Raw genomic sequence first — 25994 nt, forward strand, 5'->3', positions numbered from 1 at the left:
ACTGCAAAGGAAAGCTCATTGAGGGCAGGGAGGATTCATTGTTCCCTAAGCCTTTGAGCAAAGCCAGGCACATGATAGGCATTCAGGGAATATTTGTTGAATAAATTAATGAATATTCCTATTCCCATTTAACAAGTAAGAAACAAAAATAATTTACTTAAGATCACCTTGAAAGTAGCAGAGCTGAGATTCAAAATTCACAAACTCCCTGTGTTTTTCTGCCTGTAACAGACCATCTGTGAATTTTTTTAAGGTAATCTTAAACCATTTAAAAAATATCATTTCTGATGTCCCAGGGAAAATGAGATATGATGATGAAGATTACATATCTGAAGGGGCTGAGCATCTTGTTTCAGGATATATTCCCTAGTAGCTCCATTGGTTTTTGTTTCCTTGCCTCCATTAGAACACTAACAGGCAATGTTTTTGCTAATACTTTTTTTTTTTTTTTTTTTTTAGTTCTGTGTACAGATACATCACACAAACAATGAAAAGTATGCCTATATGACCAGAGGCTTGATGTTATAATTAAAATAAAACAACTGAGTTGATCTCACCTTTAGTATTAGCCTACATAATCGTAATTCTCTACCTTAGTTATTAATTAACTCACACAAATTACTGTAATTAGTATGACTTTTACAAGCCAAAACATATCTTAAATGTCTCATCTAAATGCACCTATTATCTATAAATTCTCTGCCATCTAAGCATATTCAGAGTTGGAAGTTTTCTCTCTTACAAAATTGCATTTTAGCTGTCATTGTATTTTTGCATACGTATGCCTGCTGGCACTAGTTGTACTACTGTTATGTGAGGCCCTAGACAACCCTCTTACAGGCTCTGGATGTCGTTCTCCAGTGTAAAAGGGGAAGGAGGGGCACCGAGTTCTCTTTCTAGGAGTCAGCAAGCCAGTGTCTCTGCTCCAAACCTATCTTTTTGGGCTTGCCCTGTGATCTTGGGGCCAGGGCTCTGCAGACCACATCTCCCTTTGCCAGAACCTCTTGAGCTCTGCCCGTTGGAGCCCAAAGGGAGGCTAGGATGCAGGAGTAGAGAAAAGGCCTTGCTGCCTTCTTGCTTGTCTGCTGCTTCTATCAGCGCATCTCAGCAACGGTTTTCACCATAGCTTTCACAGCTGGTTCCAGCCTCATGGGCCACCCTCAGAGAAAGCAGCAAGAGCCAGCTGGTGACCTCAGAGGTCTGGGTCCCAGCTCCAGCAGTTCCCTCTTAGGAAATTCTAGATTCTCTTCCATTTGCTCCTCCTGTCCCAGGGTTTACATTTGCTTCCTACAGTCACTACCTGTATGGCTTCAGTGTCCCCTTTTAAATTTTTCAGCTCTCTGCCACCTGTATACCCAATCTCTTGCACTAAACTATGGGCACAGCCAGCTAGTTTCTCTTTTCCTGACTGATTCCTGACCAGGACTCACTAATGGGTCCCTTTTCATTCTAAACGTTGATGGTTTTCTGAAACCACTGAAGGTTTGTCATCGGAGATAAGATCCACCCTGTAGCCTGTTACAATTGGACAATGGCGGATGCCAAAGGAAGCTGAGATGCTGTGCCAAGTCCCAGAGGACTGGACTCAAATCTCCTTTCAATCCCCCTTATGGTTAGAATTGACGTTTTGAAAAGGAGTGAGTTTGAGCCACTAGATTAGATAGAACAGGAGGCTTGGGGGCAGTGACTAAGTTAGACCAAAAACTATTAAAAAGACATGGGTTACACCTGGATATGTGCCTTCTAATTCCCAATCACCTGACCTTTCCAAAATATGAGCACTATCCTACAGTGGAGTGTGAGAAGCTCCCTATCACCTGAAATGTTTGGGTTGAATGACTGTCTGCCAGAGCTGCTGTGGGTAAAATTTCTCTTCATAAAGTAAGGGTGTGGATATCCTCCAATTCCCTGGGTCTGTCATTTTCCTATATTACTTTTTTATTAATTCACTAGGATTAACAGCCCAATTTAGTCTTTTTTTTTTTTTTAAGTTTAGGACAAGGAACTAATACTGGTTCCAAATGAAACTCATTTGGAGTAGAGGTAGCCCAAGCTTCTCAAAAGGGAAAGACAAGATCAATTTAGAGACTTCCTACTATCCTTTTAATTTGACAGAGATGACTCTTCTAAAATAAAATTTTAAAACACATCATTACCATACCTTCTAATCATAAAAACTTAATTTTTTCAAGGGAGCTATGAGGTTTAGAGATAAACTCAGGAAGTCTCCTCTGTGTAGGGAAAAAAAAAAAATGTTTCTAAGTCTTTAGACCACAAACTTTCAGGTCAAAGGACACTGAAAACGGTGAATTTTGATGTCTGTGTTCAAGTGACAGAAGCAGCTCACCTCCAAAGAACCCACTTCCTTTCTTTTCTCTTTCTGCTGTATTTCAGCTGTTTTGCTCATCCTTGTCCCTTCCAGGCTGTGCTTAATTTACAGCATATACTACTGTCCTCCCCATACATCAGAAGCTTCTTGACCCCACCTGAAAACTTAGCGATGGCTCAGGAATCTGGATTAGGCAAGAGAGATTTCAAAACTCTACCCAGTGCTTCTGGAATGTTAATGTACATCTGAATTACCTGGGAATCTTGTTAAAATGCAGATTCTGCTTCAGAGGCTTGCAGTGGAGCCTATGATTCTGCATTTTGTCGACCAAGAAAGTCCCTGCCACTGGTTGTAGCATCACACTTTGAGAAGCAAATCTCTGAGCAACATTTGGTATTAAGTATCAATTCACCTTTGCTATGGCTTGGCTTCGACCTTGTATGGTCCAAAATGTCTTTTCCTAACTACAAAAAAAAATGTTTTAAAATTGTATTTCTGGGCAGCCCCAGTGGCTCAGTGGTTTAGTGCTGTCTTTGGCCCAGGGCGTGATCCTGAAGACCCCATGTTGGGCTCCCTGCGTGGAGCCTGCTTCTCCTTCTGCCTCTCTCTCTCTCTCTGTCTCTCAATAAATAAATAAAAAATCTTTAAAAAAAATAAAGTTATATTTCTGTGTTTTAGTCTCTATTTTTCTTTCTGTACTTTCCAGAATTGACATGATTCTATGAAGTTAATTTCAATTTCATGGAACAATTATCATTCAAGGACATTTAAGGAGTTTAACTTTTTTTCTTTATTTTAGAATTATTTATTTTTTTATCCCAGCAATACTAGAATGTGAAAGAAATTAGTTGCATGGAATAAAATTGATAATATATTTTGCTGTCAAACAGTTTAATAATTTTCCTCCTAAAAAAGGAAATAAATCACATTCTTTGATCATAATTTTATAAAATTGGAAATTAACAAGAGAAGCATATCTACAAAAATGTATCCATTAGGGATTTTCAACTGTATGCTTCTAGATGAAGTTGGAGTTGAAGATTAGATCAAATTTGAAATTTTAGCTTATGTAGAAATAAATAATAGTAAATGTAGATTACATTTCTTATCAAAATCAATGAGATGAAACCAGATTATTCAGAGGGAAGTTTATAGTCTTGCATGCATTCCATTAGAAAAATAAAATAAAAGAATTGGACTATTTACCTCAAGAAGCTAGACAAAAGACAACAATGGACTCAAATAAAGTAGGATTAAAAACCTAATAAAAGAAAAGTGAAAACAAAATTGTCAAAGAGAGCATATAAAAACTATATTTGAGGGGCACCTGGGTGGCTCAGTCAGTTAAGTGTCTGCCTTCAGCTCAGGTCATGATCCAGGGTCCTGTGATGGAGCCCCATGTTAAGCTCCCAGCTCAGTGGGGAGTCTGTTTCTCCTTCTCCTTATGCCTCTACCCCAGCTTGTGCTCTCTCTCGCTCACCCTCTATCAAATAAATAAAATCTTTAAAAAAAACAAACAAACTAGATTTGGTTAGTAAAATTGAGAGTTGTAAAGTAACCGTGTGGGTTATGTCTCTCAGGACCTGGAGTCTGTTATGTCTCCATCCTTCCCATTCTCTGGTTGTGGCTGCAGGTAGAAAAGGGGTGACATTGGCCAATGGCTTTGCTCATTTAAGAGTCAATTTCCTCATTTGGATACACCTAATCTGTCTTACAGGTCTGTTCCATGTATAAAGCAATATCATGGATAGTAACATGCTTCATAAACTAAACATTGATAAGTACATACATACAAGATTTTACTATTACTAGAAGTAGATGAAAGAAAGAAGACGTGAAAAGAAGAAACAACTTAGAGAAGCTCATTCTATGGATAGACACAATACTTCCTGTTTAATAAATTTCTGGGGGAAGAGGTACAAAGCATCCAGTCCATGTCTTGCATATTCTATACCTTTAATCATCATATTTTTTTTTTGCCATTTCTTCCACAGTAACTCCTGCATCAAGGAAAAACAAATGAAAATGTGCTCCTTACTTCTAGTAATCCAAACTTAGACAATTCTCAGTAATACTACAGTTAAGGTACCAGGTTTTTGCAAGTTACCTTGGGTATCTACTATCATCTACTCAGATTCTATTCATGTGTGGAGGTCATCAGTGAGCAAAGCACAGGTTATGGCTATGGGGACACAAGGAGGAATGAATCTGGTCTTAGGCCTCAAGCAGCCTTATATCTCCTGACAGAGACAACATGTACGTAAAGACATAGCAGGTATAATGCAGTAGGTGATAAGAAAACAGAAATCCTGAGACAGTGTGATTTCTTTTGGGCTATAGAAGGTGGGAGAGAGCTGGAGAAAATTTTCCAAAAAAAGTGCAGAGGCATTTGGACCTTGAAAGATGAGAAAGTTTGAGGATGCAGGGTCAGGAGTAGGGAATTCAATGTGAGTGAAGGGAGAGAAGTAGGAGGCTGTGGGGCATGTGTGAGAAACATGCAGTCTCCCTGCACACTTTGGGTTTTAATCAATTATAGGTTAGGACATAAATACAAATTGAATTAATCACATTTTTCTATGTAAAAAATTTAATAAAGGAAACAACTCTTACACTGTATTCTTAAAATGGTCAAACCAATTACTGTAAGTACAGAATCTTACATGTTTTATTAGTCCTTTTTATTTATAAAAATTAGAAATATGAAGCATCTGGTATGTCTATCCTGTGCAGGCAGACATTATTACAACTTCCCTCCCAACAGAAGTAAAAACTGATCACTCTGTTTCCATCTCTACTGCAAAAACAAGCAGTCACTAAATGCAACGGCTGCATTGCATGTCTAAGATCTTGGATTCAAGTTCTATTTACAGGGTCCTGTGACAATGACGGATGGAATCAAGAACATACATCTGGGTCCACGGACAGTAGAACATGCTCGAAAATTGCTGAGACCTAAAATAAAAAGGAGGTCTGAAAGAAATCAAGAAGTGGCCTAGAGAAAATAATAATAATACTTCCTGCCTCATGTGTGTATATGCAAGATTGCCTTTCAAAGCTGTCTGCACAGTGGAACTTTAGTGGTGTACAAGATCGCTGAAGGGCTGGTGGCAGGGACTCATTTATGCAATTTGAAGTAAGAACTAGAACCGATACTTTATGACACTAGCTAAAAGAGCTGTTTGAGAAACCACAAAGAGGTACACAGCTAAATTCAAATTAATTGGCAAGCGAAGAAATTTAGGAAACAGCATGAGGAGCTCCATATTTCTTTGGGAAAAATAATGATTCTGCTGGCAAGTACATTCTTGCCACAGAGATCAATTTTCATAGGACAATTAACACTTATGGTTAACAGAGTGCCATGTACACTGTTATCCTTGATTCCCGTTTCTGGACCCTTTCAGAAAGCATTAGTACTGCTAAATATTGTATATGTATATTAAGCTTGCGTGATCAAGGTTCAGTGTGTAGCTGTAAATTATATAAGGAAAAATGTACGACATTGGACATCAAGGGGCCCGGGACCTATCTGATCACAGTTCATCCACTGAGCTGCATAACTGGGGCAATTTAAACGCATCACCTGGTCCATTGTTTTCTTTTCAATGAATTAAAGAAGATGGTCTGCATTAGTATTCATCAAATTGGAATATAAAAGAAAACCCACTGAAAGATGGAAGAAAATATAAAAATGTCAGTTTTTAATTAGAATTTTTGTGTATTCTAAAGTATGTAAGTAACTCTGTGGGCAAAAAATTACCTTTTTGTGCAGATAGGTTCATGATAAAGCTTTTTTTTTTTTTTTTTTTTTTGTCAATAGGGTCAAGGAATTCCAGCAAACGCTGCTCTAAATGATCTCTAAGCATTTTTCAGTCTTAAATGTCTGTGATCTGAGTGGCTCAGTTTTTACATTGGCTTCAAGGTCTGCATATATGGAACTGAAGAATTACCTGGTGTCCCACAGCCTCACATTGACTTCCTGTCAGCTCAATTACCGATTACCAGGTCCCTTGACCTAGAGCATCTCAAGCCCTGGGTGAACACCCTCCCTCTTTGCACTCCCATAACAGTGCCCACAGACGTCGGGTGCGGAAATGCAGGTTGGTCAAAAGGATGAATCTCTATTTTAAAAAATTTTGAAAAGAGAATGCAAGAGAAATTAGTTTTTGATCCTCACATACAAATAGATGTTTATCTGGATTTATTAGTGGCCGGGTCCATTTTCTTCTAGTATTTAAATTTTCTTATTCAAGAATATTGTCACCTACAGTCTTGGTTACTGATAACATTATTCAGTAGTTCTTTTTTCATTAAAAGTTGATGAAGCCTTCAGATACAGAGGCTGAAAAATAAACGTCTGTCACAAGGAGCATGATTTTCTTTGACATTAAATGGAGACTTGAGGGGTTTCTAAGACTGAAGAATATTGCATTTTTGGACAGGATGTATTGATTATATTATCAGAACACAGAAAGAGAGCGAGAGAGAAAGAAAAAATGTGTCTTGCTCTCAGATTGTACTCTGAGGGGTTTTAAAGTTGATGGGTTATTTTTCCATGCCACGCTTTTATTTATCTTTGATCTAGTAAAAAGAGACATTTCTGACAGGTTTCCTACCACCACTGCTGAATGTGAACCTGGAACTGAGAAGTTAAAGATTTTAAAGAAATGGAAAACTCCTTCAGGGAATATGAAAGATTCCAAGTTTCCAAAGAGTACAATTACTGTCTAGTTCACCATATTTGGCAACACCACAGTTGGCAGATTAATCATGAATCTGTGGAATATAACATCAATATAGAAGGCAGCACGAATCCATGTTCTTTTTTCTGGTTTCTCCAATGCAGTGTAGGCATGCATTTAAGAGTAACTTCCTGTCTATGTTGCAAGGTTTATAAATTTCCATTTAAAACAAAAATCTCCTTCAAAATTTAGCAGAGGGTCTTTATGCAAATTAAATTGGGATCTGCAGAAGAAGAAAAACACATTTTCATTTATATCCTTGACATTCCATCTCAAGCCTTGGGGTTCATCAGCTTACTATCTTTTCAGTTTTCATTTCCTTGGAGTCAGCTAACACACTTTCACCAAAGTCACCTAACTCTCTAACGAACAACCTGACCCAAGATGTCTATGTCCAATTACCCATCATACCCTTCCATGTAGTTTCTACATTTTCATAGAATCCAGAAGACTTTTGAATGAAATAATTTCTGTGTCCCTTTTTCTATTGCATGCATTTATTTATTTATATTCCCCATTTTGGTGGAATGAACCATTGATCAAGTTGATACTGGGGCCTAGGAATTATCCTTGACTCTTCTCTTATCCTTCACCTGTATGTTATATATTTGTGCCATCTATCTTCTAACAATTTTCTATCTGCCTGTAAAGAAAATGGGTTTCTGAGAAAGAACTTTCTTTTTCTTGGGCTCCTATGCCTCCTGGTACCATGAGGAAGGCATTAAACAATGACTGAAAATATTTACAGTGAAAAAAGCCGGGGTAAATTTGTCCACTACTTAAGTTACATGTGCAAGGTTGTTTGAATATTGAAATGATGAGCTATTCAGTTCAAGAAAGTGCAGGTGTGAGTTAATGAGTTATTATGCGAGGAGATGTACGTTACACCTGTGTTTATTGAGACTGCAACGTTGCATGTTTGCCCTTGGTTCAGTGTGTTGGTTAACTAATCCCCTTGAGAATTTTGGGTGCCTATTACTATAGTTTGAATGCCTAATATTCTGAGCCTCCAGATTTTATTTTTGGCTTAGAAAACACTCAATACACCTCATTTGTTGATGAATTGTTGGCTAATTAAGTTGGATTCACATGGTTCTGTCAATAGGATAGCATGAGCAGTTTTAAGAGATGTCAGCTAATGACATGTCCTTAGAAGCTGAAACTGGCTAGATTTGTTTTAAAAAGCAACTCAAACCAAGTCCCCTCCCAGTGATTTGTTTTATTTACGAAGATCTGGAAATATATTTTCCATCAAGTCATGCAATGCATCACTGGCAAGCCAAATGGAACACATTCACCTCTAAGCTAAAGCCTTCTTGAGAGTTTCAGACAAAATTTTTCCAAGCTGAGAGACGATGGAGATAAGAAGTAATAATCCAACTTACTCATATGGAGCAGTCTCAACACGTACAGTAATATTCATTTCATTTGGAAATCTTTCTTCCTTGTCTATTGTAAATAAGAAAGACTTTCCCAAGTTTCCTTTTCTGACTACGTGCTCTACAAAAGCCTTTCAAGAATTGACCTGACAGATAAGCAGAACCTGAACTTCCAAGTGTCAACTATTCCTTCTCATGACAATGTAATTAGGCCCTTGTCTTGAGACCAATAGGAGAACATGCCTGAGTGATGGGACTGAGATGAATTAAGTGTTTATGTCATACCTGATATCTGTGTGTTGCATGCTTCTTTCAGACATCTTGGTCAGTTCCCTAGGAAATGGGCCACAACCTCATACATTCTCACCCTACTACATTTAAAAAACTTTTCAGAGTTTCTTACTGTCTAGAATCAGACCAGAAAGTCCAAAAGCATTACTTAATAATCAGGACTTTTTTTTTCTTTCAGGCTTTTATGTGTTTATTTTCTTAGATAGAGTTCATTCTAAGATGAGTAAATAGCGAGCTATTCTATTTAACTTCTTGCATGAGAAAATGAGGTATGCCAGGGCCTCCCTCTCCTGCCTTTGCCTTGAGTGGACATAAAATATGCCCCAGGAATCTAAAAATGGAAGCTGCCTTTATTACAGCAGTACCTGGAAGCAGAGAAATCATTAGACACGGTGTCAATGTTGCCATTAGAAATCTTACTCTTCGGGTGTTTAATGACAGTCCCTGAAAGTTTGCTTCTGGCAAAAACCTGACCCCCAAAGTCTCAGTGGGGAAACAGATTATAAAAATGAGTCTTCAAACAGCCTATGCAGCTGTGCTTTTTGGTTATCTTTATAAACTGAAAAGCGGCTTCGATGACAGGATTCAATTCCATTACAGATTATGCTATAAATAATACTGCTGAACTATTTTCAATATTCAATTTAAAATAAAAGCTCAGTAACCTAATGACTTCTAGAAAATAGAAGTCTGCACAAGAAAAATTCTATCTGATTAGAAATTAGGTATGCATGTGTACCAGGTGCCTCATAGAGAGAATACCTTGGGGTCATGTATTTACTCAGAAGCCACATTTTGTACATGTACAATGTCCTTCTATTACAAAGTAATAAAATCCTCTTACTTTTTAGTAAAGAAAATTGAGATACCAATTGATAGGATGACTTATTCCCATCCCTCAGCAAGCAAACCAAAGAGCCAGAACCCAGAGACATACCCCTAAAGTGGCTGATTTTGTAAGTAGGGCAGACCCATCCTTATACATTCTCTTTCTCTGCTCTCCTGGCATGTAAGAACTCCCTAAAGTCCATTTCTATCTCTACACCCTTATCGTCTAGAAAGACTCCTCACTTGGATTTGACATTTTGCCCAGTTCTCCCACATAAAAGTTTTCTCAAACCGCACTTGTATGTTTCCAACACCAGAATCAAACTTCTGGGTAATTGAAATGCCAGCCTTCATTTGCATGTCTAAAAGCCACTTGTTTCCATAAAACTAAGTTCTTCTATGTGACTATTGAACACTTGCAGGTGCAATTTCCAAGTGACTGGGACGAGGCGGTTGCAAATGTGGCCCTTGAAGTGAAAGATAATCAAAATAAATCAAATGATCATCATCAAATTAGTAAAACTGAACGTGAAAGCAGAAGATGTGGTAATGAGCAAGCCCCCCTCACACTGAAGTGTTCAGAATGAATCTTATAAGAAGCTGAATCAAAAATGATAATGAACACTGTGCAAACTGTCTTCAAAAGCTTGATCCTTTTGGTTTGCCTATCCCTGTGCATCTGGCATAAGAGGGTCCCAAGTGTCCTAGCCTAGAGGCTCCACTGTCTTTGAGCTTCTTTCCCCTTCTGTTCTGTCACCAAGTTATTTAGTTTCATTTGTGGAAATACATCATGGATTATTCCTTCCCTTGTACCAGTTAGGATTCTTGGTTTGCAAGCAATAAACACTAATTCTAGCTACTGTAATCAGAAAAGAATTTACTGGAGAGAAGAGTGATAGCTCTCAGAAAACATGCACAAGGCAGCCCCAGGAATCTGTGTCAGGGGTAAATAGGGGGGGTCCAATAGGGCTTTGTTGTTGGAAAGAACAGGTGCCAACAGTCACACTTCCTTCTATATCCCTCCTAAAGGATCACATCCTAGGGAAAGTGTCTGACTGACCTTCCTTCTAAAGTCTTGTTCTCTTTGGCAGGGGAGGATGAGACACCTTGATCAACAAGATGGTATCTGATGGAGGAGGGACAGTTTCCTAAGCAACATCAGGATGCTATTACCTGTGAAAATAAGAATGATTGCTGGGCAGTCCAAATCAACATATGTCTACTATATTCCTCTCAACTAGGCTCTTGTTTCCTCAGGTCTACATGTTTCTATTTTAGCTTAATAATTAGGGAAATGAAATTGCAGATTAATGTAATTTATGATACATTTTTTAGTTAAGTATGAATCTGCCCTGGAATATCCTGACCAGTGGACATATATAATCTTTCATATATTATCAGGCACAGGGCACTCATTATCTTATAAAGCAGCCTTTTATTCAGATTTTGGAAATGTTTCCTCTTGTCAAGCTAAAATCATTCATTCTATTACTCAAAAGATAATGGGCGGGATCCCTGAGTGGTGCATTGGTTTGGCGCCTGCCTTTGGCCTGGGGCGCGATCCTGCAGACCCGGGATCAAATCCCACGTCAGGCTCCCGGTGCATGGAGCCTGCTTCTCCCTCTGCCTGTGTCTCTGCCTCTCTCTCTCTCTCTCTGTGTGTGACTATCATAAATAAATAAAAATTAAAAAAAAAAAAAGATAATGAGCTCAGAATGCTTCAGCCATACTTCTGGTGCTGATAGAGCCCTTGAGGACCTGATAGTCTGATGCAACTTTGGCCTATCAATCCTGATTCTACACATCAGCTCGAGTTCTAGATTTCAGGACTACAGAGAAAATAAATCCAAAAGCCTAGTGAAGTCTGGGTGCGCGTAAACAGTAACCAGTTGGAAACTATAATGGAAGAAGTTTTGATTCATCATAATATCCTCAAATATAAAATAGTTAAAAAGTACTTAACATGAAATTTGTAGGTTGAATATGAAGACAACTATAAAAATTTACTAAGGGCCATAAAAGAGGACTTGAATAAATGGAGAGACATAACATATTCCTGGGTGGGAAGACTCAACATTGTAAAAACACCACTTCTCAAATTAATCTAAAAATTTAATGCAACTGCAATCATAATCTCAGTCATTTTCTGCTTGAAACCTAACAAAGTTATTTTCAAGTCCATCTGGAATAATAAATATGTGAGTACAGCAAAGAAGCTCTTGAAAATGGGCGAGGAAGGGTGAGGCATTGATCCACTGGATATTAAGATGAACAATGAAGCTGAAATGATTAAAACAGTGAAGACTAAAGTGGTACAATAGAAAACCCAGAACATATATATACATTTATGTACCTATAGACATGGACATTATATTATATATACATAGGTTATAGTTGAAGGGTGTTAGGACAAATGGAACGTATCTTCTAGGAAGATAAGTTCCTGCTATCTCCTGTACTACATATCAAAACAAATTCCAGTTGGATTCATAAAACAAGACTAGTAAAAGAAAGTATGCATTATCATTAATAAACACTTAGGCTTTCTATGCAAAAATTAATAAAGCCTTGAGCTTTCTAAGGAGATAAAATTAACTACATAAACTTGAAAATGTCCATACTATCCCTTTCCCTTACTAAGCCAACAAAATGTAATATATTTAAGAGATAAAACCACAAATTGGAAAATATTTATAGCTTACATGGCAGCCAAAAGGTTAATTTTCTAAATAAATAAAAAGCTCCTAAAATTAATTTGACAAACAAGCATCTCAGTAGGGAAAAGGAGTAGGACAGAAACAGGGAGTCCAGCAAACGAGAAATAGAAATTGCCAATGACATGTCACTAAAATGCTTTCCTCAGAACAAATATAATAAATGTAAATCACAGGGGCACCTGGGTGGCTCAGTGGTTGAGCATCTGTTTTTGGCTCAGGTCATGATCCCAGGGTCCTGGGATTGAGTCCCTCATTGGGCTCCCTACAGGCAGCCCGCTTCTTCCTCTGCCTAAGTCTCTGGCTCTCTCTCTGTGTGTCTCTCTCATGAATAAATAAATAAATTCTTTTTAAAAGTAAATGTAAATCACAATGAAATAGAAATTGATTTCATATTAGCAGGGATGGGCAAGATTTAGGGTAGTAAAGATATGAGTAAATGAGCTCTCTTTCATTATTTGTGGAAGTATAAAGGGTCACAAATTTTCTGGAGAATAATTTGGGTGAATTTTCCAAGACATTAAAATGTTAGCCTTTCTATTAATTCGGCAATAGAAATGCATACATCAATCTATAAGGGTAACCATTGCAATCATATTAATAATACCAAAAACTATAAACAATCAAAAGGAGCATTGAGTAAATTGTGGCAAGTTGATATGATATCATATTAGGCAGCCGTTAAATAATACAGATGAAAAATGTTGTGAAAAAGTCATTATAAATCCTTGAGTGAAAAGAAGCAAGTTACTTAAAATTTAAGAAGTATGATTACATTCATATCTGCATGTACATATTTAGTGAAGTGTACGGATATGCATATAATTAGATGTATTCAGACAAATATTAACAATAGTGATTAATAGATAATAAGAAAACAGGTGATTCCAATTTGATTTCCTTCTGTGAATTTACACTTCTTAAATTGTCTATAATGTTTACACATTACTTTGTCGTAAGAAAAAACAAAAATATGTTTCTCAAAACAGATGGACTTTGTTTAAAACAACAGAAATCCTTTTTTAAAAATAAAATCTTATATGAAAACCCAATTCTTGGAATCAATAAAAGGGATAGTGTAGGGGTGGCAAGCTGAGAGCCCTGCTCACTTGGTGGGCATCCTTGAGACCACTTTGAAACGTCAGGGCTCAGGGAATTCTGCTGAGAAACCAATGCATGTCGCCCCATCCCATCCCTCGGACCTACATGATGTGCTGTTCATGAACCCAGACAGGCTCCATGATGCTGCTTTCCTCCATAACTACTCATAAATGGCTTAATAGTTTATTACACTTAGTTCTTTATAGTCATTGCCATATATTCGTTTGTTAAAGATTTTTTAAAATGTTTTCTAGATTTTAGCCTTCCAATACCTTTGTTTAGTTGTGGGTGGGTTAGAACTAAAAAGATTATATCATTACCAGACACATCCTTATATAATTACTATTTGATACCACTCCCTCAGATTTCACTGAAGGTTGAAATGAGAAATGATTTCGTGAAGACTGTATCTCCATCTTCCTTAAAGGTATTTTTTTTAAAGATTTTATTTATTCATGAGAGACAGAGAAGCAGAGACATAGGCAGAGGGAGAAGCAGGCTCTCGTGGGGAGCCTGATGTGGGACTCCATCTGGGAGCCCTGGGATCACACCCTGAGCCACCCAGGTGTCCCCCTTAAAAGTATTATTAAATATATTCTCCACTACAGCATTCAAAGGTCCCTTATACGAGGATACATGTGATAAATTCCCCTAAAATTTTAGTGCCAGAAAAGAAGTTTGCCCATTTTTGTAAATAAGTATGATTTCCTTTTATAATGCTCTATTATTCCTATATAACTCATCATGTTTCCCTTTTGGCTTTGGCTGCCAGAAAGCTCAGAGCTATATTTATTGCCAAACCACAGCAACAAACAGCTGTCTAATTTTGCAGAAAAACTCTATCCCAAAGCACTTGAGTATTTACTCTCAACTAAATGGTCCCATGATATGCATGCCTCATGTTATGAGTTGTCTCAAATCCAATTTGGAAAGAAGCAAGGATTAGATAATAAACAAACAAATACATAAGTAATTTAGACCAAGCAGGCTTGGTATATGACAGTAGAAAATGCTTACACCTAGAGTTCGGTTTGTATCAAATGCCTATTAGACACATTGCTTACTCTGGAGTAGTGCTCTGGAGCGAGTGTGCCCCTTGGGTGCAGCCATGGACTCTTGGGTCCGCTTCTGCGGCCCACACCTGTATTCACCTATCCCATGATGCTGGCTCTCTAGGAGTAGTCTGTGTGCCATCCAATAAGAATATCAGGTTGAAAGGGGTGGCAAAAGAGCAAGGTACAGATAAACTAGCCGTTTATACATGGACTGTAACCTTTAAATAGTTAATAAAACAAGATCTTGCTGAAACGGACCAGGAAATAAAAAGGCAATTTTCACACATAAAAATAAGCAGCTTTGAGGTATTGGGGTGTGTGCATGCATGTGTGTGTGTGTGTTTATTACAATATTCAACATAGACTAAAAAATATCAGGTGAGTTAAGATACATTTTTTACTTTTTTAGAAGGTCAAATATGTGTTCTGTTAACATTACTTACATCATTTTACAAAACGTTGAGAGCTGAAAAGGGCATGGAATATGGAGGAAAGGGAACCAAAATTATTTTGAATGGCTGATATAGATTTTATACCTTTAGTTTTTAATTTAAGGGACACTGTTGTTCCTTTTGTCTGGAATGAATAAGCTCTTCAGCAACCTCCCTAATAACAAGAGAAGACACTACCATAACAGACATTGATTTAGATACAAGGGCCCATAGGGTGGACTCTGACAATGTAGCCTTCATAAGTCTCCTAAGAACTGGCAGATGGCTTTCTGCATCAGCGACAGACGCCTTCAAAGCCTGTGGGAACAGGGTGGCCCCTGTGACTCTGCAGTAAGTTGGGTCAGCTGCCCAGAAGGACAGGTTATCATTACAAGAAAGATTTGCCATGCCTTTCACAGGAGGGCCAAACCAGTCTATGGGCATGTGGACCAGGCAGGCTCCTGAGACCCCAAATATCTTCCTCCTCACGAGGGCTTGCTTGATAGTCCACAAATGTAGTTTCATTCAGGGCAGCAACGCTTGCTCCTCAAGAGTCTAGCTCTGGAATCAGATCTCCTAGTTTGAAATCCCAGCTCCACTACTTACTGTTGACCCAGTAACGAGTGTAGGCCCTAATTTTGAGTCTTAGGTCTGGGAATTAATAAGAATGTCCATGAAAGGCGGGAAGCTAGTGCTTGGCTCACGGTACTCCGTCAATATACGTCAACTTCTATTATTATTAATTATACTTAAAGTACCACCTAATAAAATGTAAATACCCAGAGAGGAATACTTTGTTCCCAGTTAATAATTGAGGGGCGGAGGAGGCCAGTCTCACCGCTTGAATGTCAATTAAGATGACAGTAGTGAGCAGCAAGGGATCCAGGACTGAAACCTGGAAGGAGCAGGGAACTAGGCCAAAGGACAGAAGCAGCTTTGACATTTTGCTCAGAGCCACAGTGATTCTTCTAGGTGGAAAAGCACCCAATCGTTGCAGCTATCCAAGCGCAAATCCTCACTGTTGCAGAAAGGCAATCTAATTGCCGAATCCAGATCACAGGATCCCTTGGGACATCAGGGGCTGCCCCTTTCTCTATTAACTGATCCACCTCAGAGATTCTATATGTAGACTTCTTGTGGTAAGAGGTACTACACTGTAGCCCAGCCACACTAGCTCTTTGTTTCTTTGCATACAAGGATTCTCCACACTGATGTGTGTGGAAATGTGCACACCCCAGAGAGGCTGCTTACACGGGTACTCGCCGTTAGCAGCCAACGGCAAACCAGCACCCTTTTCTGCAAAGCAGCTGAGTAGACTTCCATTTATGAAGTCATCCATCACCTCTATAAATCAGTCATTTGTAGGTTTTAACATCCCCTCCCGCCCAGCCAGGAGAGAAGAGGAAATGTCATTCTGGAGACTTTCCCGTTAAGTTGTTGCGTGCAGAATGGATGAATTATTGTGTTTTTCTCCTCAGGGTACCCAGGAAAGGCTGATTCAGACACAACCCCGTAGTAGAGAGAGTCCATTTCACCTCCTGCTGCGTCAGGGAGGGGTACCTCTGGGAGCACACACACGCCTCCCACACCCAGCCCCCTGTGCAGGAGGCAGCACTGACCTGTCAGGCCTGCGGCCTCAGCAGACAGGAAGGCGCTCCACGACAGGAGGAAAAACAGGCCTGTTTCCAGCATGGGGAACTCACACAGTTTGGTAAATTTGGTCAAGTGACAAAGACACGTTAAGGGAAACAACAAATGCTTTTACAGCTACCTCTCCTCCTTGGCTGAGGAAAACTAAATCTGGTCGAGATGGTTTTAGGGTAAGGGAACCGATTTTCAGACTGTAACTCTCATTGGGACTGTGCTGAAGGCCAGCTGGAGTTCCAGACTTCATCTGGGGGCTGAACACTCCACTGAAAATGCAAACCTGTATTCAGGTTACAGAAAGGTGTCTTGCTAAGTAAGAAGATAGCATCGGCTCACTGTGGGTACGAAGCCTCTTGAATTTGGCCCTGGCCCTTGGGGCGTGTCCCCTCCAGGACTGCAGCACATCAGGAAAACAGAGCCATGGAGGGAGAGCAGAGGCTCAGTGACTTGCTGCAAGTGCGTCAGCACCAAAGGAGGCCACTGCTCCCTGGGGAGTGAGAGTCTGTGGACAGATCACCTGAAAAGACTCCTCTCTTGAGGATGGAAATAGGATCAGGAGGGACATTTATGTTCAGTGATAGGGAAACTACTGGGGCCATCTTAGTATAAGTAGGATAGAGGCCAGGTATATTATTTCTAGGTCAGGCAAGAAGCCCTTTGGGAGGCAATGGTTCATTTTGGCTGGGATGACACTTGGTCAATAGCCTATAAATTGCACATAAAGCAAGAGAAGAGTGGTCTGATCCAAATCATGCAGAGAATGGGTTATGGCAAGATGATTAGGAATATGTGATCCATAGAAAAGGGTTACATTGCAACTGTGCCCACAGCTAGGGGAAAAAATGCCCTGACAAATGAGATGTCGTGTTGCATTTTTATGCTTCAAGACAAACATCTGAAGAGATTCCACATTAAGAGATGGTTAGCAGGGGGTGGGTGGGGGGGAGCAAAAAAGCATGACCCCTGGGGTGGAAGACCAAGATTGGAGTTTTGACTCTGCTGGTCACTGGCTGTGTGATTTCTGAGCAATGTATTAACCTCTCTGAGCCTCATTTCTATCCTGTGTGAATTGTCAATGAGCATAATACCTACTCACCCAAGTGTGGAGAATAAAATTAGATGAGGTATATTTAAAATGTCTTGCAAAATTTTAGAAAGCACAAAATGTCAAGAAGAGGCAGAGTGACTTCATGATTGGGAGTGTAGCCTCTGGAAGACAAATTCCACCTCACTGTATCAGCTTCAGCGTGTCCCTCGACCACTTTGTGCCTTGGTTTCCCTGCCTGAAAATGGGGATAAATCACACAACCTACCTCCTAGTTATATAAACCAGCTATGACATGTTAAACACTCACAAGAGTGCTGGGCATGCAACAAGGGATATGCACGTTTTTCTCTTTTTGTGATTTAAATGAATTTGTTTCATAAACCATTTTTTCTGGAAATAGAGTCAGTAAGGATCTGGAAGCAATTCTTTATCTGGAAGAAATCACAGGTTGCCCTTTGCCCCTTTTCAGCATTCCTTCTTATTACTGGGAGGGCAGGCTTTGTTTTTAGTGGGGTTTGTTCCTCTGAATTCCCTCTTCTACTTCATTGTGGAGAAGGCTGAGGTCACTCAAGTGGACATATGACATTCTTCTCTTTCAACCTTCTCCAGAAAGTAGGTTAGTTCTGGGTCAAGACCCAAGCTTGCATAGAGCCCACAGGCCTATACCCGGAGGAGCACCACCTCATCATGGACAAGGTGTCAAGGCTCAGTGTGGTGGAGGGAATGACTGTGCACCCATCTCCTTTGCAGCCTGAGTTTGTGAGAGGCAAGGCCAGCAGGTGCTACATGACAGCTCTTCCTCCTGAGACTGAACCCCTGTCTCTTCCATTTCTGCAGCATTTTCTCCAGATTTGTTCCAATCTCATGGCAGACTTCTAATCTCCAGGAATTTTTTCCCCTTTCCTTACCAACTTGTTTACTTATGTTTCCATACAGTCCCTTCATATTGAGCATAAGAGAGTTCCAATTTCAGCTTTTCCACCCAGTGCAGGCTCTGGAGTTTAAATCCACCCTAGGTTTAAATCCCAGCCCTGAGATGTCTCAGCTGTATGGCTTTAGACAAGTTGTTTAACCTTTACGTGTCAGTTTCTTTAGCTGTAAAATTGAGATAATAACAGTATCTCCCTCTCAGTGTTTTTACAAAAGCTATATGAGAAAATCCATTAGCAAAATGCTAATGACAATGGCTGGCAAATGGTAAAGTTCTCTACAAACATTACAGTAATAATAATTGTGTTCACTCTTACTGATATGTGACCCAGAGTAGCAACTAAACCTCCTTGAGCCTCAGTTTCCTCATGTGTAGCGTGAGAATAATAATGGTCTATCTTACAGGGTTGATTCAAATGAAGAGATATATACAAAGGCCTTGACACATGTTAGACATTCATGAAATGTTGCTATCATCACTACCATTACTTATGCAAAACAACATGTGGGATCCATCATAATTCCACTTAATAATCAAGAGGCAATAGGGATCAGCGATCAAATGCATGGTCTGTTTCTTGGTTTCAATCTCCAGGTTTGAATTTTGGCTCTAATTTACAGCTGTATGTCCCTGGGTAATACCTTATCCTTTCTAAGCTTCAGGGTCCGATAAAAATAGTATCTATGTGACATGGTCATTGTGAGGGTCAGTGAGGTATAGCGTATAAAACAAATAGTAAGAGGCCTTAGGTATCGTAAGTACTGATATTAATCATTAGATTATTAATGTTATTTTTATTAGAGATCAGCCTTAGCTTTTCTGAGTTACATTATCTCTTTGTCAAAGGAGTTGACACTCTTTAGGGTTTCTATCCCAAAATTTTGGAGGGGCCTTTGAGTCTCCCCTCTTCTAATCATTAAGTCCTAGAGATTCTTCTAAACATTAGTCTCTTTGATGTTTCTTCCACAGCTCATCATCACAGTTTCTCTTGATTCTAATCCTTTTCTGACTCATCCTATGAACTAGTTCCTCATTTATTGTTTAAAAACTGGGCTTTCAGTATGTCACTCTCCTGAGCAGAAACCTTCAGTAGCTAATTGTAGACTACAGAAGGAAGCTCAGACTCCTTTGAATAATACTCCAAGAGACTCCACAAGGTGAGTCCAACCCACCTGTGTCTCCCCATCTTCCACTGCTCACCATTCCGAGCCCTCTGGTCCTTTCAGGCACATCGTCCATCTCTCATGCCAGCCCTATCCCCACACTTCAATGAATGCTGGTTTTCTCCTGAATCGCTTATCACATAGCTTTTGTCTATATCCTATCTATATTTCAGGCCAAGCCTACATCTCTCTCTGTATGTAAATATTGCTTTTTAAATTATTTTTCAGAATAATAAGACTAGTCAAGAGTCTATTGGACTATTTCAGAAACAATGGACTCATCCACATTTGAATGTTTAGAGTCCTAATAAGGTGGCTATGGGTTTGGCACCAGTCTTCTACACAACTCTTATTGTAGAGCTTGTCTTTCCAAGGTTGTTACTAATTGAAGGCCATATTTTATTTATCTTCTGACTCATATTAGAAATGCTTAGTAGGGACGCCTGGATGGCTCAGCAGTTTAGTGCCTGCCTTCGGCCCAGGGCGTGATCCTGGAGTCCCGGGATCGAGTCCTACATGGGCTCCCTGTGTGGAGCCTGCTTCTCCCTCTGCCTGTGTCTCTGCCTCCCTTTCTCTCTGTGTCACTCATGAATCAATCAATCAATATATATATAAATATATAATAAATATATATTTATATTTATATATTATTTATATATTATTATAATTATATATATATATATATATATATATATATATATATATATATATATATATTTAAAAAGAAACCCTTAGTGGAACCTAGTGTTTTAGCAGCTGCTTAGTGAGTAGGGTTCACTGGGTCAGTCCCCATGAAAAAATATCCAACATTTTGCTTTCTTTAGTAGAGCCTTGACACATCTTGCACCTTCTCTTTTCCCCAAGGTCTTTTGTCCTTGATCCTTTGTTGTGCCTCTTTTTAGGGCCTCTGTTAAGCCCTCACACTTGACATTGGCTTTCTGGCCTGTTTCCTCAACTCTGACCTATTTCTCCCCATCTGACTGTTCATTAGACAACTCACTAGACCAGCCTCATTCCCTGGCTCAAATTCTCTAGGAACTCTACCATTCTTCCACCCCACTACTACAAAAGAGGGAATGGGATGACACAATTGCCCAGATATGGCAAACATGTCATTTCTGCCCTGCTTGTAGGTCCCCTTCAGTAAAATCACTAAGGATGTTTGCTTAAACCATCTTTGGCTCAGCCAGTCCTATGAGCTAATGATTGAAAGAAGTTTGAAAAGGAAGAAGAGAATACCTAGTAAATCACTCCCAATCTTGTCTTGTTCTTGACCTCAGATCATCTTCAGTTTCCCTCTTTACCCTAATACATCCAATCCTGATGCCCCATGCCCATCTATTTCCCTACATGGCAATTTTTAAGATTACTGCTATCTTAGGGTCAGACAGTAGCAGTAGTGCTAGAAAGGCTTTGGACAAGAAGGATCCTGGGCCCCTCTGCTGCTACCAAACTTATGCCTCAAAGATGACTCAGAACTAAGATGGCTCCAGTGGCATTGGATCACATTTGAATCAGACTGTTTAGCCATTTCTTGCTTGGCCTGGAGGTTGTCCATCCTCAGAAACATTCCAGGGACACTGACAGCTCTTAATAGTCCCCAGCTTTCCACACACATGCACAAAGGATATCAGTGCGGTGACAACAGCATATGCAGACCCCATTGCAAACGAGCCGGCGAAGATCCCCAGGAAATTCCCCACGGACTGGAAGAATGCTGCAGCATCAAATGCATTTGGATTCTCCTTGGGACTGTAAATGGATATAGAACTGAAAAGAAAAGATGGTGAAGGTTAATTAGTGACTTCTCTCTTACGGCCCAAATACCAGATGTCAGAAGTTAGCACCCACGTTTGAGGAGGGTACCTTCTATGAGGTTAGCTGCTGGTTGGAAGAGTTCAGGAGAAACAGATGAGGACAGGGAGAGGTAGAGAAAGTAGAGAGCTTTCCCTTTCCTTACAGCCCAATCCCATGGTATCCATATATTGTTGCCAGTCAGTAAACATTTTTATATTGGAAGGGTCATAAAGAATATTGTTTCTGAGCAAACTAGGCATTAAAACATGGTAGGTGTATAAGGAATCTGCTGAGGAGATAGATAACTGTGAATTATTTAGTGGCCATATGTCTTCAGTGCTGTTATATATTCACAAATGCTCCTGATAAAAAGTGCACTTTTATGGCCTGTGCACAAATGGGCAATACAAATCACAGCGTGCACAAAATATTCTGCTGTGATCTTGTCATAAACCACAAAGCATTCCTCCTCTCCAGTGTAACCCTTCAGAAACAGAGCCCAGACGATGCTTAGAGCATCACAGTATTAACCCCTGGGGAAAGACAAAACCCTCATTTTCCCACCGAAACAAATGGCAGCAGCTGCCCGAGGTTATCTTTTATACCCCAATTCTGGTGGCTGCCAACAGATTTATTTCCATAGAGAAAAAGCAATCCACCAATAGGCAGTCTGTTCACTTAAATATTTTTGAGGACACCACATTTGCTATTTTTTTTAACCAGGCCCTCAAATCCCAGAATATTCATATGAAGGACAAGGTACATCCTATTTTAGGAAATATGAACTCCGTATTGTAGCATTAAAAGGAACAGATGTGCTAGAACCAGTAGCTTTGGGGAGATAAATGAAGTAACTTTTCAGTTGTTTTTTTTTTTTTTTTAAATAGTTTTTATTTTAAATATGAGGTCTTTAAAACCAATCAGGAAAATCAAGAGTTTTGTAATAAATTCTGGAAGAAGTTTGTAGCAGTACAGAAAGCAAGAAGTATACTAGACACACTGACTTGAGATTAGATTGGATTTTACAGAGATGTAACTGAATCTTTTATTATTTGGATGATTAGAGCATGTTAACTACCTGATTTGACTTTTAGTATCTAGAGACCAGTTAAGGGGGTGGGGGAATGGATTCCAGCTCTTTTACAGGAAGATATGTGGCTTTAAAAAGGTAGTTTTAAATGTTCTTAGTTTTTCCCTGGATGTCTTTAAACCCCTAAAGTAGGCCAAACACTTCCACTTTGATCATTAATTGGATAAGGAAGATGAATGTGGATCTCAAATGGAGCCCTTGAAATGTATGCGAGAAAAGGATTGCCTTTGAAGTGTTTTCTTTTTGTAAAGTGTTGTGTTTTGCAGACAAAAATGGAAGAGCAAACCCATATTTAGATCCTTTGTATCTGACAGGACAGTCCTGAGAATGGGTGTATAACCCCATGGCCATTTTGACACTTGGTGCCCAATGCTGCAAAGCTTGATGTGTGAGTTGACATTCAGTAGCATATTTCCTCATTCCAAAGAGGGAATCTTTTATGTGATGAAAAAACATTCTATTTGCATTCTGCTTTCCAAACAAAAAGCTGCATAGTAACACAGCTCTGTGAATAATTCTGTTAATTGCTGAGGCCACCAATAGATCTGATCCATAGAAAGGTAGCTCTTCATCCCCATCTCCACCTCTGCACTCCAGAAAAAATTTTCTGTCTTATGTTCCTGACCTTGAAGCATCATCATCATATCATTTGGCCATATCACTATGTAATGTAATTTCCATTATTTATGAAACGTTTTCCTTTAAATCAGTTCATTTGTATTTGAATGCAAGAGCTTTTATTAAAGAATATTTATGAAGCCATAGATTTGATGTGCTATTTTATTTCTTCTTAATACATATGAGATTATGTAATTATTACATTTGATAAAAAGTTAACCTGTGTGTCACCTACAATCACCTGGGTACCCACATTGGTTCTCAGTCTGCATTTTGGGAGACATTCATTTCCTGGGCTCTGATCCCCACCCAGTAAGGGTACGGACAAACTTCATATACTTCCCTGTGATGTTTGATTTAACTTAAGGGAAAAGCTTAACTTCCCTTGTCTTATGAAGACGTGTCTGTTGAATTTGCTGCCCCTAAAACTCTCAGGATGTATGGGGTGGGTACCCAGTAGGGTCCTAGTGGGACATTAGGTGCAAGGTGTTGGGGGGTGGGCAGGCAGGAACGAGCATAGAGAAGAGAAGAATTTGAGTTAAAAAACATTTAATTGAACATATACAAGGTATATCCAGGCACAAAGGCCCAAGATGTAGATGACAATGAGCTCTAGTCATGGTGCTAAGTGTGATTAGATAGATAACATCTAATGGTGCAAATGAGGCAAGAGTCACTATTTTAGATGAGAGGAGATGGCATTTGAGCAAGGAAGCAAGTCAACAGACAGTGATGGGAAGAGAGTACTTCAGGCAGTAGAAAGAGTGTAAGCAAAGGCAAGAAGGCAGATGGTTGAGGGCACTTCCAGGCAGAATTATATGGTTATGGTTGGAACACAGGGACCATGTATGTGGGCACCTATGGAGGTAGAGATGGGGAGATGACACCGCTCAGCTTTAAATTTCACATTAAACGTATAAAAAAATCCTCACATTTACATAACATTTTGTCCCCTTTATGCCTGCATTCTAACTTCATTTCATCCTGTAACATTTCTGCCAGGTAAACAGGGCAGGTATTTTCATCCTTCCTTTTCTTTCTTTTTTCTTTTATAAAACAAAGAAATGGAGAGAGAAATTAAGATCATAGAGCTATTGAGTTCAAAAATGTAGATTTGTTTCTTCCTTCAAAAAGTGATCTTGTTGGGAGGAAAACAGGAAAAACAAGAAGCCAGATCAGGAGAGTTGAGTAAGTGCTGCACTGTTTGTAAATGCAGTAGAAGTTCAGGTACCAGAACCTTTAATTTCATCCCTGGACGGAACACAGGCAGCACCTTCCCTTGTGCAAAGATAGAGCAGATTGCACTGTATGAGGTGAGATCATCCTCTCCCCCATCTCACTAGATGACCAGACTCGGGGCTTCTCAGGGGAATCTGCTTTCAGGTCTGGCTCTCAGACTTAAGCTTTGCTGGGCCTGGCCTGTGTCTTTTTCCTCTTTGCATGTCCAGGACACACATTGGTGCCTGGCAAATGGCAGGCCAAAAAGGATAATGGAATAAAGGCAGGATAACTGGAAAGTAGAAAGGAAAGAAAGAAGAAATGCAGGAAAGAAGGAGGTTTGCAGATCCTAGTCTTGAAACGAATCATCATATACAAGATTTTCTTTAGTAAGCAATGACTTTATATATTTATATTGTGGGTGCTTTTAGGTTCATCAGCTTAAACTGAAGGTGACACTTGAGATTCTTTAACTTGAGCTTAGTTAAGTGGCACCCCTACTGGATGTTCTGTAGGCAAAGCCCTCTGACTTTTGATGAGGAGTGACTAAAGAAAGCAGGTAAAGAGGTCAGGGAGGTCACATCTTTCCTGACTGCTAGGATTTAGGAAGCTATTCCTCTGGGCTCTAAATCCTGGTGAAGGAGAAATCTCTTTGGGCTCTGGTTTTCAGTTGCAACACTAAGCCTCTGGATTGTAGGGCAGCAGCTGCAGAGGGTGCTTTCTGGAAACAAACAGAGGTTTGGGTAGTATATGCAGAGTTTGCCAACTTCAACCCAAGAAAGGAAGAAATAGCATTTTCCAGCAGTTGCAGACCTTTGGACTTGAAAAGAAAACATATCCTCCCCTGCACTGAGGTTGATGCTTGGACCATTTGTGGATGCAAACATGGGAAGGGAGAGAGGAGGAGAAGAGGAATTAGAGTTTCTGCTAACTTGTGGTGCTTGTTCTTTGGGACACTACTCATAGAGGTACTGTTTATAACACAAGCTGGTAAAGATGGATCTACAATCCCTATATTTCTGGAAAGAATATTTGAGTTAGATGAAACCAATATCCTTGAAAATGATATGAGCAGAAATACATAGCGGTGTTTAAATATTCATCTCATAAATTGGAAATAAGTCCAGGTTATTGATTCATTCTATTCAGGAATAGATTATTCAGCAAAAATGAGTTTGATGATAGTATATTGTATTTGTTCTCAGAAATAAATGTGTGCAGCATCTTTTATTCAAAATTTTTGAAATGGATGAAATATCCTCAATTCCTTTGATGAAAGCAACATGAATCAGGATTGTGTTGCTCACTGTATCGTTTAAGATTCATAGACAGGATCACAACTCCAGTTTCTCAATAACCAATTTTTTTCATCTTTATGATGTTCCTTCAGGGAACTTACCTGGCATCTCAGGTAGTATAAAGAGCATATAATCTGAATCTGGGATCTGGGTTCAAATTTCAATTCTGCTACTTACTGCCTGTGTGACCTCGAGCAAGTTTACTTAAATTATATGCAACTTGGTTTCCTGTTAAATGAGGATGATAACAGTAGTAACTATCACAGAAGCTGCTACAAGAATTCAATGAATTAATGTTTATAAAACACTTGAAG

At 39.3% G+C, this 25994-nt stretch overlaps 1 protein-coding gene across 1 annotated transcript in view; it reads right to left on the reverse strand.

Annotated features, from left to right (window-relative positions):
• SLC9A9 (solute carrier family 9 member A9) overlaps positions 1-25994 on the reverse strand; it is a 494822-nt gene that overhangs the window by 279751 nt on the left and 189077 nt on the right. The window contains exons 5-6 of the mRNA XM_041734563.1: positions 21291-21429; positions 16490-16595 (exon numbers count right to left, since the gene is read on the reverse strand). Of these exons, the coding sequence (XP_041590497.1) occupies positions 16490-16595; positions 21291-21429 (245 nt within the window). The remainder of the gene's footprint in view (positions 1-16489; positions 16596-21290; positions 21430-25994) is intronic.

Source organism: Vulpes lagopus, chromosome 19 (genome assembly GCF_018345385.1).
Source record: "Vulpes lagopus strain Blue_001 chromosome 19, ASM1834538v1, whole genome shotgun sequence".
NCBI lineage: Eukaryota > Metazoa > Chordata > Mammalia > Carnivora > Canidae > Vulpes > Vulpes lagopus.